Source organism: Protopterus annectens, chromosome 2.part2, assembly GCF_019279795.1.
Source record: "Protopterus annectens isolate FY-2018-M chromosome 2.part2, PAN1.0, whole genome shotgun sequence".
NCBI classification, from domain to species: domain Eukaryota; kingdom Metazoa; phylum Chordata; order Ceratodontiformes; family Protopteridae; genus Protopterus; species Protopterus annectens.
Window position 1 is genome coordinate 483,839,378 of NC_056730.1, and position 16,675 is coordinate 483,856,052.

At 42.0% G+C, this 16,675-nt stretch overlaps 1 protein-coding gene across 1 annotated transcript in view; it reads left to right on the forward strand.

The window, feature by feature from the left end:
* Nucleotides 1-16,675, forward strand: part of IQGAP2 (IQ motif containing GTPase activating protein 2) — a gene marked incomplete in the record, with an annotated part of 4,327,392 nt that overhangs the window by 4,046,667 nt on the left and 264,050 nt on the right. Inside the window, 1 exon segment of the mRNA XM_044063965.1 lies at nt 11,059-11,146. Coding sequence (XP_043919900.1) covers nt 11,059-11,146 — 88 coding nt within the window.

The window sequence follows — 16,675 nt, forward strand, 5'->3', positions numbered from 1 at the left end:
TTAGAGGTGTGTTATCGATGAAGTAGTTTCCTGGGGTGGCTTACTTCCCAAATGGTACTATTATCCATTTCTTGGCACTGTGTTTTAGACCGTGGCTTTGGCACCAGTCATTTGTTCTTTGTGTGTTAACCTGTCAAAATTTCATCCTACAGGAAGGACTATCACTTAATAGTAAGAAGTTTGCTTTACAATAGTTCCAAAATGTCATGGAGTTAGCCAGGGGTTATGGAATCAAATTTTATTATGAAGGAGAAAGCTTTGTGGTCTGACCTTACCAGAAAGGACACTACACGGAGGGGGGGGGGGATCATCATTCTCCCATGGTTATGAGTACCAGGTTATGTATGCCTGCACCCTTGCACCCCCTATTGGGCATATGGACTACCCAGTTCAAGGTGTTTGTGTTTACAAAGTCCAGGAATCTCTGGGCCTGTAAGTTTGGGATCTTGTAGGTATCCCAGTTTATAGTGGGGTAGTTAGAGTTGCCTATAAATATGGTATTAGTTGGAATGATGAGAGCCTACAGTAAGCCCATGCACTAGTTATGGGTTACTTGGGTTATAGAGAATGACCTATAATTTGCGAAGAATATGTAAAAATCACAAAGCCTAAATTTATTGAATGAAGTTAGTAAATTCATGTTTTATGAATTTTACGTGTTTATTGATGTATTACACAAACTTCCTTTATTGGTATGCTTTGTATTTGGTTATTAGTTTTACAAAGCATGTACACATTGGATTTAGTCTAAATTTATTGTAAATATGTACTTAATTTGTTAGAAACTACTGACCCGTAAGTCTCACTAGTGTTATATGTAAAGCCATGGAAGGAATTGTCGTGGAGATGATCAGTAGAGGTATAGTAAAACACCAGACACTAGACCCAACCCAGTTTGGTTTCGTCAAGGGCAGATCATGCCTACTCAACCTGGTGGACTTCTTTGAGAAGGTCACCAAAGCAATGGATGAGGACAAAATCTTTCACACTGCCTACCTTGACCTGGCCAAGGCATTTGACACACTACCTCACTCGGGCATTGTTGACAAACTCAAGAGGTTAGGTACAAACATGTATGTCACCCAGTGGATAGTCAGCTGGCTCACAGACCGGACCCAGGAAGTTAGAATTGGGAAGTCCACCTCTACAGAGAGACCAGTTACAAGTGGAGTCCCTCAGGGATCAGTCCTTGTACCACTCCTTTTTGTCATTTACTTCTCAGAAGTTGAAGCCAGTGTCAGTGGTCTCTGGCTGACTAAATTTGCAGATGATTGCAAATTAGGAGCTGTCATCGAATCTCACAGTGACACAAATGTTCTCCAGGAGGAACTGACACAGACAAACAACTGGTGTCAGAGCCATGGACTAAAACTAAATGCCAAGAAATGCATAATAATATGCTTTGGGAAGTCATCCGTCCCTGGTAACTATCATATTGACAACACACCCCTTAGAGTTGACCCTGTAGTCAGGGACTTGGGGACACTCATAGATAGTAATCTAGCCTTTGATCATCATGTGTCTACAGTGGTAAGGAAATCATTCTATGTTGCACAACTTATAAACAAAGGTATGGCATCTAAGTCCAGGGAAGTCATTGTTCTACTGTATTCGGCATTCATCAGACCTGTCATTGAGTACAATGCCCCATTTGGTATGTACTTAACCAGGCATATCCAACAATTGGAATGTCCATAGAGGTTACTCACTAAATGAATTCAGGGAGTAAGTAAAATGTCCTGTGCAGACCACCTCAAGGCCCTATACCTGTATTCTGTCTCCTACAGGCTTTTGAGAGGGCATCAATGCCTGGCATACAGGACATTGTCAGACCCCACTCTGATGAACCTCCTGCATATCCACAAAACAAACAACATCAGAATTACCTGTTCTAAAAACTTAAACCTTGCCTGTGATGTAAATAGGACCTGCTGGAGAAATTGTTATGTATCCCAGAGACTACTGCATCTTTGGAACAGGCTCCCCATCAATGTGAAGCAGAGTTTCTCCTTAACCTATTTGAAGTGCAACTTGGAAAATTGGATGGGAAAACGGAAATTCATTCCTGGTTTGGCACCAATGTCTCTAATGGACACAGGTGACCTGTAAATGGTTCATCTCCCAGGACCATGCTTACACTTATCAAGGGTATCAAAACTGGTCAGAGATTTGGGATGCATGGTTAGGCTTAAAAAGGCCCTTGTGGTCGTTAGTCTAGTAAACACCTATGATCCTATTAGTTTTAATTGTTACAATTTGTGTTACATTTTTCATACTGTTTCCCCTGTAATAATATATTTCTGTCTGCTTTCACTTTTCAGCTATTTCATTTATTAACTTTGTAACCCACTTAAACTTTGCTAATGTCATTCTAGATATTGGTTTCTTTTACTGTAGACTTTATAAGATATTGTATGTGCCCACAGTGATTAGGTCATGTCTGAAAAGGATATTCAGGCCATTCCATCTTCTTGATTATCAAATAATAAATGAGATTTGTTTATTTTTTTTTTTTTTGCAGTCGGAGACCCTATAGAGACAGGTGCCTGTTAGTAGAAGAGACCCCACCATGGGAGTATTGGAGTTGGTGTGAAAGTAGTTACTGAGCAAATAAAATATATTACTACAGGATGATGATACCCGCGGTGGTGGTGCTGCGGTTGTGTTGTCACCTCACAGTCAGACGCTGTTCGGTTCAATTCCCAGCTAGAGCATGTGTGGAGACATGCGTGAATGGGCGTACCTTCGTTGAAGGTTGTGCGTCAGGGCTGGTAACTTGGCATGTAAAAATCAACTACCAATTATTAGCGGACCGGAGTTCCGCTGTGGCGACCCCTAACCGGGAAAAGCCGAAAGACACAACAACTACAGGATGATGATATTGGCAAGCTCAGTGCCTTAATCCTTTGTGACATACTAGTAAAAAATGTAATAAATACTGTCAGATATTTTCCATAAGCTCTGGCCACAACTTCATATGGAAGTCCAACACTTGTGGAAAATCGTACCTCTTGAACAACAATAAAGACCACTGAAGATGATAAGGAAGGAGTGTGTTAATTTTCAAGAAAGATATTAGACTGTCAACATCAGCAATAGCCTAGGAACAGGCTTTCTCCATCCCCTAAAAAGAACCCTGTAACTCTGCTTGTTTTGAATCCCAGCCATTAATTAGACAGTGCACTGGATCATTTTTGCATATTGGATAGTAAGCAGTCATTAGATGGACACCGATCAGAAGGCAATTCCTATCCATTTGGAAAAATGGTGAACCATATTGCAAGACCCAGTTTCTAGTTTGTTACTGGAAGACATAGGACTTATGGTAATGCAGTAAAAGAGCCATATCACTGGAGTAGTGTTAGGGGGTGTTTTGTGATGCATTAAGCTGCTGTTCTTATAAATTGTAAGTATTAGACATTTAGTAGTCAAGGTGTGCCACGTAGAAGGATTTCCTATCACAAAAGGTTTCTCATCCAGGAAAAAAGAGGTCATTGATGTTCATCGTGTTTCACTGTTGCAGTCATGACTGTAGGGTTCTCCCCTGCCGGCAGGCAGCCCTCGGTCGGCCAGAATCCCAAAGTCTGGGTCCGGCGTCGGCTGTTCAACCATGCTCCCTGACGTCAGAGCGCCAGGAGTGCAAAGCTGACAGCCGACGCCATCTTCTCCAGTCTTTCTTGCCGTGCAGTTATAGCAGTTTGCAAGTGCCGGTCGGCTGACTCCTGACAAATTTTTCCGATAAACTTCAGTCCGAAGACTTTCTTCTCCACTCAAAGCTAAGTACCCCGTTGGGGAAACTTTTTTCTTGCTCCACTCCAATGTCAGAAAAAGTTAATAATTGTATTTCATGTGGGAAGCAAATACCTCATAAGGATTTTCATTCTTACTGTATTCCTTGCTTAGGCCCTGACCACGACGTAGCTAGTTGTCGGTTTTGTGCTAGATTCAATCATCGTACAATTAAACGCAGGTATGATTTTGCTTTTCATTACTTCGGTACGCGCTTTAACTACAAAATGTCGTCTGCTACGGTTCCCACTACCGGAGTTCACAAACGTCGCAAGGATAAAGACAGGCCTCCGAGGTCCAAATCTGATGATAGCGCACAAGCGGAGCCAGCTTCAGGTTCGGCCGTGGTCAGTGAGGCGCTTTTGCAGCCCCTGTCGTCTGCCATTTCAGAACCGATAGCCGAAACGGACTCTCATGAGGAGCCAACCAGGCCTTTAAATATTTCAATTGCAGGACCTTCGGACAATGCTCCTTCGGATGGGTCCGGAGCCGCTGTGCAGGTACCAGCTTCCGAAGGGGTTTTCAGGCCTACTCAGCTTCTTATAAAGGCAAAGCCAAAGACAAAGGCAGAGACTCCTTCAAAACCAAAGACCTGCAACACAGGCCTCTTCTGAACTGGCTCTCAAGTCACAGAAACAGTTACTCAAGATAGCGGAGGATTTACTTACTATGATTAGGGGTTCACAGCCCCCTCCAGATAAAAGGCCAAGGCAGGATGTTTATTATGATTCCTCTGATCAGGCTTCTGTTTCTTCAGTTTCTTCTTCTGACCAGGAATATTCTTTCCCTCCTTATGAGGATTCTGATGCTGAGGAATCCATTCCTTCAGCTTCTCCCCCTGAGGATTTCTCTTTTGGGGAAACTTTGCATGAAATGAGGGAACATTTCCACTGGGAAGGACAAGAGTATTCGGAATCTAAGAAAAGACTAAGGGATTTTCTTCTTCCCCAACATAGACCCCTGGCTATTCCTCCTGTTTTGGATATTGTGGAAGATGCCTTTTCGGAGGCTAACTTAACCCCTGACTCTTTTCCTCCTGCTCCTGTTAAGCCTGATAGATATTACAGGGTTCCTGATTCCCACCAGTTTTTATACAAGAACCCTTCTGCTGACCCTGAAACCATTTCTCAGGGTCCTAAGGGAGTTAAGGCCGCTTCTGCCAAAAACCCCAGGATTCTAGATCTTTAGAAAGATGGGGCAAGAAAAGTGTACACTTCTGCTACTTTGTCCATTAGGGCTTTAAACTGTCAGTTTCATATGCTGAAATACCAGCAATTTCTCTTGAGTGTTTTAAAACAAAAGCTTACTTCCATTTCTGCCTGTGCAGATGATAAGGAATTACATGACTTATTGCATGCCACTGAACAAGTTGGAAAGCATGGTTTATACTGTGGATTTGATGCCTTGGAGGCTTCTTGTAGGGCTGCTGCCTCCGGCACAATCATTAGAAGGCATGCATGGCTAAAGGAACAAAATTTGCCAGAACAAGTAAAAGCTAAATTATTGGATGCTCCTGTTAGCATAATGTTTTGTTTGGATCAAAAGCTGAAGAGGTGATTAAAAAGATGGAAGATAAGGTGAAATCCATGCAAACAGTTAAAGATTTCTTACAAGTACAGCCACCAAGATTTAGCAGGAATTGGCCTTCTAAAAATTGGTCCTTTCCCACTTCAGACAGGCCTCAGAGGGGTAGATATAGACGCTCCAGAGGAAGGCCTCAAGCACAAGCCTCTTATAGACCAAGACAGTGGACTGCTGCCACCCCTAGGGGAGGAGAGGATAGGTCTCAAACTCATAGGAAACAAACTCAATGACTCCCTCTGTTGGGCTGCAGGAACTTCTTGCCTGAAAGCCCCCCTCGGAGGAAAACTCTCTCTTTTTTATCAAAATTGGACTCGTATAACCCAAGACAAGTGGGTTCTGGATGTGGTTTTAAGAGATTACAAATTCCATTTTCATACCCTGCCAAGACCAAGCGGATGGCCAGACCTTCCAAAACATCAATGGACAGAGGCCTTAAACCAGGTGGAAGCACTTTTGGCTATGAAAGCCATAGAACTGGTTCCACTTTCAGAGATGGGACAAGGTTTTTACTCAAGGCTCTTTCTAGTTCCCAGGAAGCAAAACTCATGGAGACCCATTCTGGATCTGTCAATCTTGAACACCTTTCTAGAAATTCCAAAATTCATGATGCTTACTCTACAGCAGCTACTTCCAATGCTATCCAAAGATGCGTGGATGGTAACTTTGGATTTAAAGGAGGCATATTTACACATTCCCATCAGGCAGGAGCATGAAAATACCTCCGGTTCAAGGCCGGATCGAGGCACTTTCAATTCTCTGCGCTGCCCTTTGGATTGTCTACTGCACCCAGGGTCTTCACCAAATGTCTGGCTCCAGTAGTAGCTTACTGCAGACTCAAGGGGATTCAAATTTACCCTTATCTGGACGACTGTCTAATTCAGGCAGACAGCAAGGATGTCTTACTCCAGCATCTAGCGTTTGTACAAAACCTCCTCAAGTTCCTGGGATTTTCTGTAAACATAAAAAAGTCAAATTTGACACCCTCACAGCAGATAACTTTTCTGGGTGCTCTTCTAAACACCACAACCCAGATGGCATTTCTGACATCCGAAAAACAATTACAGCTGGCTTCAACTTTCAAAACCTTGGCAACTTTAACTCAACTATCTGCAAGAAAATTCCTGCAGGCTCTGGGTTACATGGCTTCCTGCATCCTTCTCGTACCATATGCAAGACTACACGTGAGGAAAATACAGTGGTACCTAAAAAGTGTATGGTCTCAGCATTGCCACAGTTTAGACATACTGATCTCCGTCCTGCCTTGCCTTCAAAAGGAATTTCTTTGGTGGTCCAGGGCGTGTACTCTAAACAAAGGGAAACCCTTCTGTCTGCCTCCTGCCACTCAGACTCTAACCACGGACGCGTCGGATTATGCTTGGGGAGCCCATTTTCGGGGCAACTGTCTGCAGGGCCTTTGGACAAAGGATCAGAAGCACCTGCATATCAATTTAAAGGAAATGTTAGCCGTTCAGAAAGCCCTAATGGCTTTCAGGAATCTTGTACAGCCAGGACAACTACTAATACGAACAGACAACACCACAGTTATGTGGTACATAAACAAGCAGGGGGATCTCATTCCTACCCCCTTTGCAGACTAGCCATGGATCTATGGAACACAGCTCTAGCTTGCAATCTGGACCCTCAAGCTCAGTTTCTACCAGGGAAGCAAAACATCCTGGCAGACAGTCTGAGCAGAAACCTTTCGGATCCACACGAGTGGATGCTAGACACCAAAATATTCAGAATGATAACAGCAGTCTAGGGATGTCCTCATATAGACCTCTTTGCATCCCATCTCAATCATCAACTACAGAATTTTTGCACCAGGACTTTCCACAAAGAAGCTTGGAAGTGGATGCCCTATTATTCAGTTGGAGGAACCTCTTGGGATATGCCTTTCCGCCTCTTCCTCTTCTTCCACGGGTATTATTAAAGATAAAACAGGACAAGCCCAAGATGATAATCTTGCTGGCCCCAAATTGGCCTTGACAGTTTTGGTACCCAACTCTAAAAAACCTATGTTTGGAGCCCCCTTGGATTTTACCTCAGTCTCCGAACCTTCTGTCCCAACATCAGGGTCAGGTTCTGCACTGTCGTGTCAGAACTCTCAGCCTGGTGGCCTGGTTAATCCAGGGCCTGTTAATCCAGGGCCTTTGATTTCTTCTTTCCTACCCAAGCAGGTTATGGATGTCATTTTAGAAGCCAGACGTCCTAGCACTAGAAAATCTTATGCAGGAAAATGGAAAAGATTTTGTTCCTGGATGCAAGCTCAGGATTCTGATCCTCTTCTTCCGAGCATTTCTTCAATTTTACTTTACTTGACAGATCTCTTACATAAGGGTCTCTCTTTCTCTTCTATTAAGATACATGCCTCTGCTATTTCTGCTCATTATAATACAGACCCTCCAATCTTTTCCCACCAGCTCATGAGACAGTTTCTCAGAGGAGCTAAGAATTTAAGACCTCCTAGATCTCCTCCCTTTCCTGCTTGGGATCTCAGCTATGTTTTGGAAAAACTAACCTTGCCTCCTTTTGAGCCTGCTGCCTCTTCTGACATCAAGTTTTTATCTTGGAAGACAGCTATCCTGTTAGCCCTAACCTCTGCCAGGAGAGTTTCAGAGTTACAAGCCCTTATGGCTGTGGAACCATATATTATTTTTCATCAAGACAGGGTGTCTTTGAGGACTAATCCTACCTTCATGCCTAAGGTGGTTTCCAAAGTGGCTTTAAATCAAACTATCCACTTGCCAACTTTTTTCCCCACCCCTCAAAATAAAGGGGAAAGGATCTTACATTCCTTGGATGTACACAGACAATTACGTTTTTACCTGGACAGAACTAAGGACATCAGAAAATCAGAACAATTGTTTGTTTCTTATGCTTCAAGTTCCCAAGGTAAAGCCATTTCAAAACAGACCATTTCTAAATGGATTGCTCATGGAATCAGATTTTGTTATTCACACCATGGAAAGCAAATCCCAGGGAGTATACGGACTCATTCCACCAGAGCTGCTGCCACTTCTGCGGCCTTCCTCAGGGGAGTTCCTACCAAAGACATTTTGGAAGCTGCAACTTGGAGTTCAGTGCATACTTTTTCTAAGCACTACAATCTACCTCTCTACTCTTAAGTCTAGGGCAGGCTTTGCCTCTGCAGTCTTGTAGGGCCTTTTAGCCGCCCCTTCTTCTTTATGACCACCTCCCTTTCTTTCAGCTTTGGGATTCTACCCTACAGTCATGACTGCAACAGTGAAACACGATGAACATAGTACAGTTGTGTACACCTACCATAAATGTAGATGTTCGAGTGTCTTCACTGTTGCAGTCTGGGTTTCCCTCCCTCCTGTCCCCTCTTATTTTTACTTTTTTATGGTTCCTTTTTTTCACCATTCTTCTGAGGTGTATTTGCAAAGGATATGGGACCTTTATCATTTTGGGACTCCTGACATCTGGGGCAAGAAAAACTGGAGAAGATGGCGTCGGCTGTCAGCTTTGTACTCCTGGCACTCTGACATCAGGGAGCATGGTTGAACAGCTGACGTCGGACCCAGACTTTGGGATTCTGGCCGACCGAGGGCTGCCTGCCGGCAGGGGAGAACCCTACAGTCATGACTGCAACAGTGAAGACACTCGAACATCTACATTTATGGTAGGTGTACACAACTGTACTTTCCTCACTACTCATCACTCATTAGACCCATTATAGAGTACAACACCCCTTTTGGTATGTACCTCACAAGACATCTACAACTGGAAAGGCCACAGAAATACCTCACAAAGAGGATTACCGGCCTCAAACAGATGCCCTACGCAGACCGTCTCAAAAAAACTCCAGCTTTACTCTGTCGCATATTGCCTACTCGGAGGCGATCGCTGCTAAACATGCAAAGCTATGTCAAACCCCCAGAGCTGTTGGACATGCTCCACATAAAGAAATCTCAATCCCTCTGATCTACACGCTTTAGGGGCCTAAACCTTGTCACCACAATAAACAGAACATGCTGGAGTGATAGATTCCTGTCTCAGACTTCCCATACTCTAGAACAAACTACCTATCTATATCAAACAAAGCTCCTCATTAGCACTCTTCAAGAAAAATCTTGATGATTGGATGGGAGATAGGAAATTCACCCTGGGGATCACTTCTGTGGCTCTGCTTGACAGGGGCACAGGAAAATAATTTTCTTGGGTGGCAAAAGCCAGGGTACCGTTTGGCTAGGTTTATATAGGCCATAGGGCCAATAGCCTAGTACCTACCTATGAACCTATTTGATCTGTGAGATGCTTGGTCTTTCCAGCATACCTTAAATTATTATTATTTAGCTGTATTATCTAGGAGAACCTTCATTACTTTTTCGGACAATATGTTTTTTCTTTTAAATAGCAATACATTATGCATGCGGATCTCTGATTGTTAAAATTTTGAGTATCGTTACAGCTTCTTTGCAGATCATCTGTCATTTTAGGGTATAAGTGTTATGCAGTTACAAGTGCTCTTTTATTGATTGGCATTAGACAGATGCTCTGGCTTCTCTAGCTCATCTCTTCTTTTTGTTATAATTGCTGTGCATAACCCACCAACATGGTATACATTATTTCTGTGGTGTGGGAAGGGCAGATAAAAAGGGTTTGAAATCCTTTCCATCATTTCAGGGCATTTGTGTACAAGACCTTTTAAACAGTAGTTGCAAAGTTTTGAAAATATTCATGTAATTTTTATTCTTCAAAACAGAAGCATAGCTGACTCGAACAGTGCCCTGTGCTGGTTCTACAGACTTAACTTCCCACCCTTTTAGAGCAAAAAAAACTTACAGGATGCTGACATGTTTCCTTGTGAACAGTACCCAATCCACATACACCCCACCCAGCTCTTTAAGTTAAAAGCAAAAAAAAAAAAAAATCTGTTACTTGTACTGGCACCTGCTTTAGCATTTGAGTTTGACAGCAAATGCAATACCAGCTTTTAAATGCTGGTATGTATTGCACTAAAGCGAGATTGGGATGATAGACGGCTGATCACACCCCCTAACACTTTGCATTTGTGACAGTTGTCCCTTTCACACTACTGCACTACTGGTTGAAATGACAGTTTGGTTTTAGTTGCACGTGTTCGTAATTGTAACTATGACCACCATTTTTGAAATGGTTTCTTTTCCAGTTGTTTATGAAAATGTCATCACATTAGCTGAAGAACATAATAGAGTGCATTATGTCAGTACACTGTTTTTTATCTTCTTCATTATTCATGTTATTCCCAAGATAAATGTTAGTATGTTTTACAGATATTTAGATAGTATGTTTTTAATGTAATGGGAACAAATTACAGTAATATCTTGGAATACATTTTTATTTTATTTGCAGCAAATCATATTTTGTAAAACTGAAAAATGTTTGAATAATTGACTTCTGTAGTTAGGTACTTGGCATTTAGAAAATTAATAAAGTTAAGATGTTAAAGTTTTCTACAAAAATCTTCATAGGGGTTTATTGAAGAAAGAAGTGTTCATGTTTTGACAAATCAAACATGAGTCAGAAAATCACTGAGGCAAGTATATTTTATATGTCATGAAAAGTTAGTTTTTGCCTTCCTGAACATACTTCACACATTTAACTTGTAAAGTACTGTTGTTCATGTGACTCTGTAACACTATATGAAGAGCTGTCTCTCTCCTTTTTTTTCCTGTAAAGAACCAAGAAGCTAATAGTAGATGTGATAAGAACTCAACCTGGTGACACACTCACAGAAATCTTGGAAACACCAGCATCTTCACAACAGGTGACTTTATTTTGTTTAATCCAGAAGTACTGTTAAAAGACCCACAAGTATTTTCAGAGCAAGAGAACATGGCAAGGAATACTTAATAGTTCTGGCTTATAGAACTGTTTTCATCTTTTATTTTGTGTACTATAGAATGGGTTTATTCTGTTAATATTAAAATGCATTTTTTAGCACTGAGGTTTCTAAAACCACTGAAATATCATTGATCTCCCCTGCCAGCAATTGTCTAGTAATTTAGCCAATTTAAGATGTTATGTATTTTCTTTCTGTAAGTATGCCTTACCAGTGTCTGTTAATAAGGATTGCTGCCTAAGAGACATTCACTTAATAAGTGTCCCTTTTATTCTTATACAAATTGGTATTATTCTTGGCTCTTGTAAAGCCATAAGGAAGACCTCTGAGTCAGCAGACTTTTTAGTGTGCATATTCTACTTTGCAATTCTGTACTTTCTCCTATCAACATGGGTCAAGCAGTCAGTGATAATCTTTTGGTATTCTTAACTTATTGTCAGATGGGCTTGCAAATGTCTTGCTCCCCTCTTTTTTTTGTCTTGTAGGTTTGTGTCGTGTTCTTTCTGTTAAAGCACACGCTGCTGGTTAGATTTGCTGATCCCTGTCGATTGGTCTCGTTTTGACTTCTGTGACATTTAGAAGGCCAGAATGTACAAATCTAGATACTTGTCCTGCACATCACATCTGAATAGAGCAAGTGTTCAGGGCAAAGAACCCAGCTTCCATGGGACCTGATAGTATCCCAGGCTGTATTCTGCACCATCTCCAGCTAGAACTGGCTTCGCCATTGAGCACCTTATTCATCCACAACCTGAGTACAGGCTTCATTCTAGCAGAGTGGAGAACTGCCATTGTCATCCCCTTGCACAAAGGTGGTGCCACTACTAACCCTGGAAACTATTGCCCCATTAGCTTGACAAGTCTGATCTGTAAAGCCATGGTGCATATTATGTATCACATAATCAAGGACATAGGCAATCTCCAAGTACTTGACACCACCCAGCTCAGATTCATGAAGGGCAGATCTTGCCTGTTGAACCTGGCTTGAATCTAATATGCGCCATCAACAAAACCTGCTGGAGAGACAAGTTTGTCTCCCAGAGGCTGCCCCATCTCTGAAATAGACTTCCCATACACATCAAACAGAGTACCTTGCTGACCCTCTTCAATACAACCGTGATGAGTGGAAGGGAAACCACAAATTTGTCCTAGGGGGTTCCACCTGTGTCCCTCATTGACAGGGGTGACAAGTGCTGACTGAGGTTTCTTTTGGGGGGATAAACTCTTGGCTAGGCTTGTAAAGGCCCTACAAGAGGTCCACTGAGTTACTGTCCTATGGCCTTTCTTTTTCCTTAATCAGTGCTCATATATCAGCCATTTCAGCATGTCTGCCTATGTATCTTCCTCCTTTAATGCAGTCTCATGTCAAAACCCTCATGTAGAGGGTTTTGCATAAGAAGCATCCAAGAAAACTAGTGGCCACTCCTTGGGATCTTAATTTTGTGTTAGAGATGTTAACACTTGGTGCACTTGAAAAAGCTAATTTGGCTGACTTGAGGTTTTTATCATGAAAAGCAGTTTTACTGATTGCTCTGACCTCTGCAAGGAGGGTATCTGAGTTGCAAGCTCTTATGGTGAGTCATCCCTGTCTCATTTTCCGTAGGGACAGGGTTTCTTTGAAAACTAATCATCCTTTTATGCCTAAAGTGGTATCTGTGTTTACTTTAAACTATACTATCCATCTCCGCATTTTCTTTTCTGAACCTAAAAATGAGTGAGAAAGGATACTCCATACCTTGGATGTCCACAGACAACTCTGGTGTTATCTTGAGAGAACTAAATCTTTCAGATCTTCACTTCAATAGTTCAATTCTTGTGAAGGTAAGAAGGGACAGCTTGTGTCAAAACAGACTATTTCCAAATGGTTGTCTAAGGCTATTCGCTTTTGTTATACTCACCATAACAAAACTATTCCAGGCAGGGTCCAGACTCACTCTACCAGGGTCTTGGTATCATCTGTGACTTTTTGAAAAGGGTTGAACTCTAGAAGTGTTCTAAAAACTGCAACTTAGTTCTCTCTACATACTTTTACAATGCACTATAAACTTGATTCCTTCTCTAGATAAAGATCAGGCTTTCCTAGGACCATTCTCCAGGGGCTGCTAGACTCTTCTGTGCTAAGGTCATCTACCCCATATAGCTAAGGCTACTGCAGCAGTAACATAGTACAGTTGTGTAGGTAGAATCTACCATAACAGTAGATGTTTAATCAATGCTGCAGTACCTGCTCCCTTCTCCCTCCACCTCCCTTGTTTGATTTTTTTATGCCAGGTTGTGGGCATTACTGTGATGGGCTTCATGCCCAAACTTGTCTTTTAGTCAGCTTGGCTCAAGCTGCCTGACAGTTTGGGTACATGGAAGGTGCCCTGAAGTTTTGGAAGTTGGCCATCTGTTATGTCCTTGGCAGGATAATAAACCATATAGCTAAGGCTACTGCAGCAGTGATCATTCAAACATCTACTGTTACATTAAGTTTTACACAGCTGTAGTTTCTGAATTTTACAGTAGCATGTTCTGGTAGCTTTTAGTTGTATTTAATTACAGTAGTTTCATACATGTTTACTAGGCTAATGACCACAAGGGCCTTTTCAAGCTTAGCCATACATCCCAAATCTCTGACAAGTTCTGGTAACCTTGATAAGTGATAAGCAGAGGCTTGAGAGATGAAACATTTGCAAGCAGGGACCTGGGAGATGAACCATTTACAGGCTGCCTGTGTCAGAGACAGCGGTATCAAACCAGAAATCATTGTTAGTACATTATTATTGTGTATACAGTATTTAATTTTGTCATGTTTTTTGAGTTTTTTCATAGTTTTGTAAAACTTTTGTGTTAAGCAAAATTAATTAAACTTACTAATAATGTAGTATTTTTCCATCGTAGCCATTTTTGCAAATATACACAAATATATCACGATTTTTTGTTGGCGTATATATCCTGTTCAGATATTTATGTGGGTATGTAGACATTGAGTCCAGATCCATCCTGGAAGCCACCACCTGGACCCCTGTGTGCGCACTTTCATCAAACATTACAGAGTAGATGCATTTTTCAGATCTAGGATCTCTTTCAGTAAATCTGTCCTCTTAGGATGGTAAGACAGCACCTCTATACCTAATGCTACCTCCCTCAGAACTTGTTAGCTTTTGGGACCTAATCCTAACTCCCTCAAACCCTGTTAACTTTTCGAGTCACCCACAAGTATTGGAATAGTGCAGCAGTATTACCGTTATGGTAAGTTCTTACACAGCTGTACTATAACCCTCCACTGTTGTAGTATTCCAGTACTTGTGGGGTGATTCCCAAAAGCTAACAGGGTTTGAGGGAGGTAGGATTAAGTATAGAGGTGTTGTCTGCCAGTCCTAAGAGCACATATCTAGTGAGAGAGATTGTATACTTTGACAGCTCTCTTATAGTAGTTAGGAAGTGAATGATGATGCTCATTCAGGAATGGACTGGGAAATATGTTGCTTTCTGGAACTATCTTTAAACCCACTTAAGTTCCCAACTGACCTTACCCCAGAAGATTCTCTACTTCAAGCCTGTTCTGTATATATTGTAAATAAGAACATCCAACCACTCGAGCTGCATCAGTAAGATACTCTAATCTAACTCCAGGTGGTCTATGAGGTGCTCTGGGTGTTGTATCTCAGGTCAGCAGCTTTTCAGTGAATACCACTAGCTTGTTTACTTATGATAATATTCACCCTATCCCCAGTATCATAATGGAGCAAGCAGTTACAAAGACCCAAAAGATATCTGTCATTCAGATATCTTACAGGTACAAGCTGGAATGAAGTGATTATCATGGCACAGTTTTTATATCCAGGACTCTCCTGGCCTAGCACCTGTTATGCAGTTACTGGTGTTGGCTGCTGAACTGTCTTCCTAGCTAACCCAAGGCACTGGATTATAGCAAGTCTTATGTACTGACATATTGTAACAGGTTAACAAAGAGGCTAAGACCAAGAAAAGACTGCTATTCTGCCTCATTTTATAGTCTTGGGTTTGGTTCCCAATATTTATTTATACATTTTTTGACTGTGATCAAATCAGCTGTCCTTCCATTTCATTGTTGCAGTATTCATAACATGAGGGATCCACTGCCAAGTGCAACCCAATGTCTGACCAGTATACCAAAGCCTTCAGGTTGCCTTAAGGTACACTGTACGTCACATGTATGCTCCTTGCATTTCTTAGGGCATGAAGGTGATGTCCAGACATACCATCCTCAGATCTTCTTTGCTGCCAATCTAAACGCCATCTTTTATCTTCGGTCTGATTGCTCGAGTCGTTGCTGGTTTACCTAGCCATTCAGATAAATGCACTTTTGAGTTTTTTTGCTCATCTTTTACTTATGTTTTATTGTGGGGTTTCATGTCATCCAGAAAAAGTAAATGTCAGTGTGGGAGAGAGATTCTTCATAAAGACCATCACAAGCAGTGCTTGTTTTGTTTAGGGACTTCTCACAATCATAGGTCCTGAAATATTTGTTAGTCCTTTGTGCTAAGGACCTTATGCAGTTGTCTTTCCTCCCCGCTGTTTATTTAGAAAACCAGCATCTCAAACTTTTAGAGAAAGACACTATGGAGGATACTTCCTGCCCTGAGTGACAGCTGTCTTTGAAGAAGGCCAAAAAAGTTAAGTTGGATTCTCCAGCTGTGCCTCTTACATCAGATGTCTCTCTTGAGGCTGAGGAAAGCCCCAGATGTTCGCCCGGATTTTGTGTTGGATTCCTCTGCCATGACTGTTTCGGAGGCTGGCATGGATCCGGCTGCTCACAGTCCTTGGAGGCCTTGAGACATCCATTTCAGACATACAGGGGGACCATGGCTGATTTATCACCGAAGGAACTAGGGGGGTTCCTCAGATTCTGGTGAGGTAAGAAGTCCTGACTATGATTATTGAGTTTAGGCTGACGTTGGAACCTTCTATATTTCATAAGGCGTACATCCTCTTTAAAAAGAAGCAAAAGACAAAACACGTTTCTTCTGCTCCCAAGGACCCTCAAATTGAATGGCAGAATTTTATGAAGAGCTAATTTAATGCCCTTATAGCTTTGAAGCCTCCTTAGTGGGTCTCTGTTCCAGCTCCTCCTTGGTCATCTTCCCCTCTCAAGAGATCTAGGGATCAGGATTCCTCTGAAGAAGAGGAGGATTCTGATGAGGAATCTTAGGCCTATTCTACCCAGATGCCTTCCCCTCTGTAGTACTATTCTGAGGAAGTGGAGTCTACTAGTCCTGAATCTCCTTCTGAGGAGATTTCTTTTGGGGATACCATTGCTAGGATGATGGAGTTCTTTAAATGAGTTTGTTCCCAGCTGTCTGAAGTGCAGAGGAGATATTATGAGCTCTTTCAAATTGAGATTCCTAGACCCTCGGCTGTTTTCCTGTTTTGGTTGCTTTACTGGATGCTTTTACTTTTTCTTCGCAGCCCCCGGCTCCTAAGAAACCA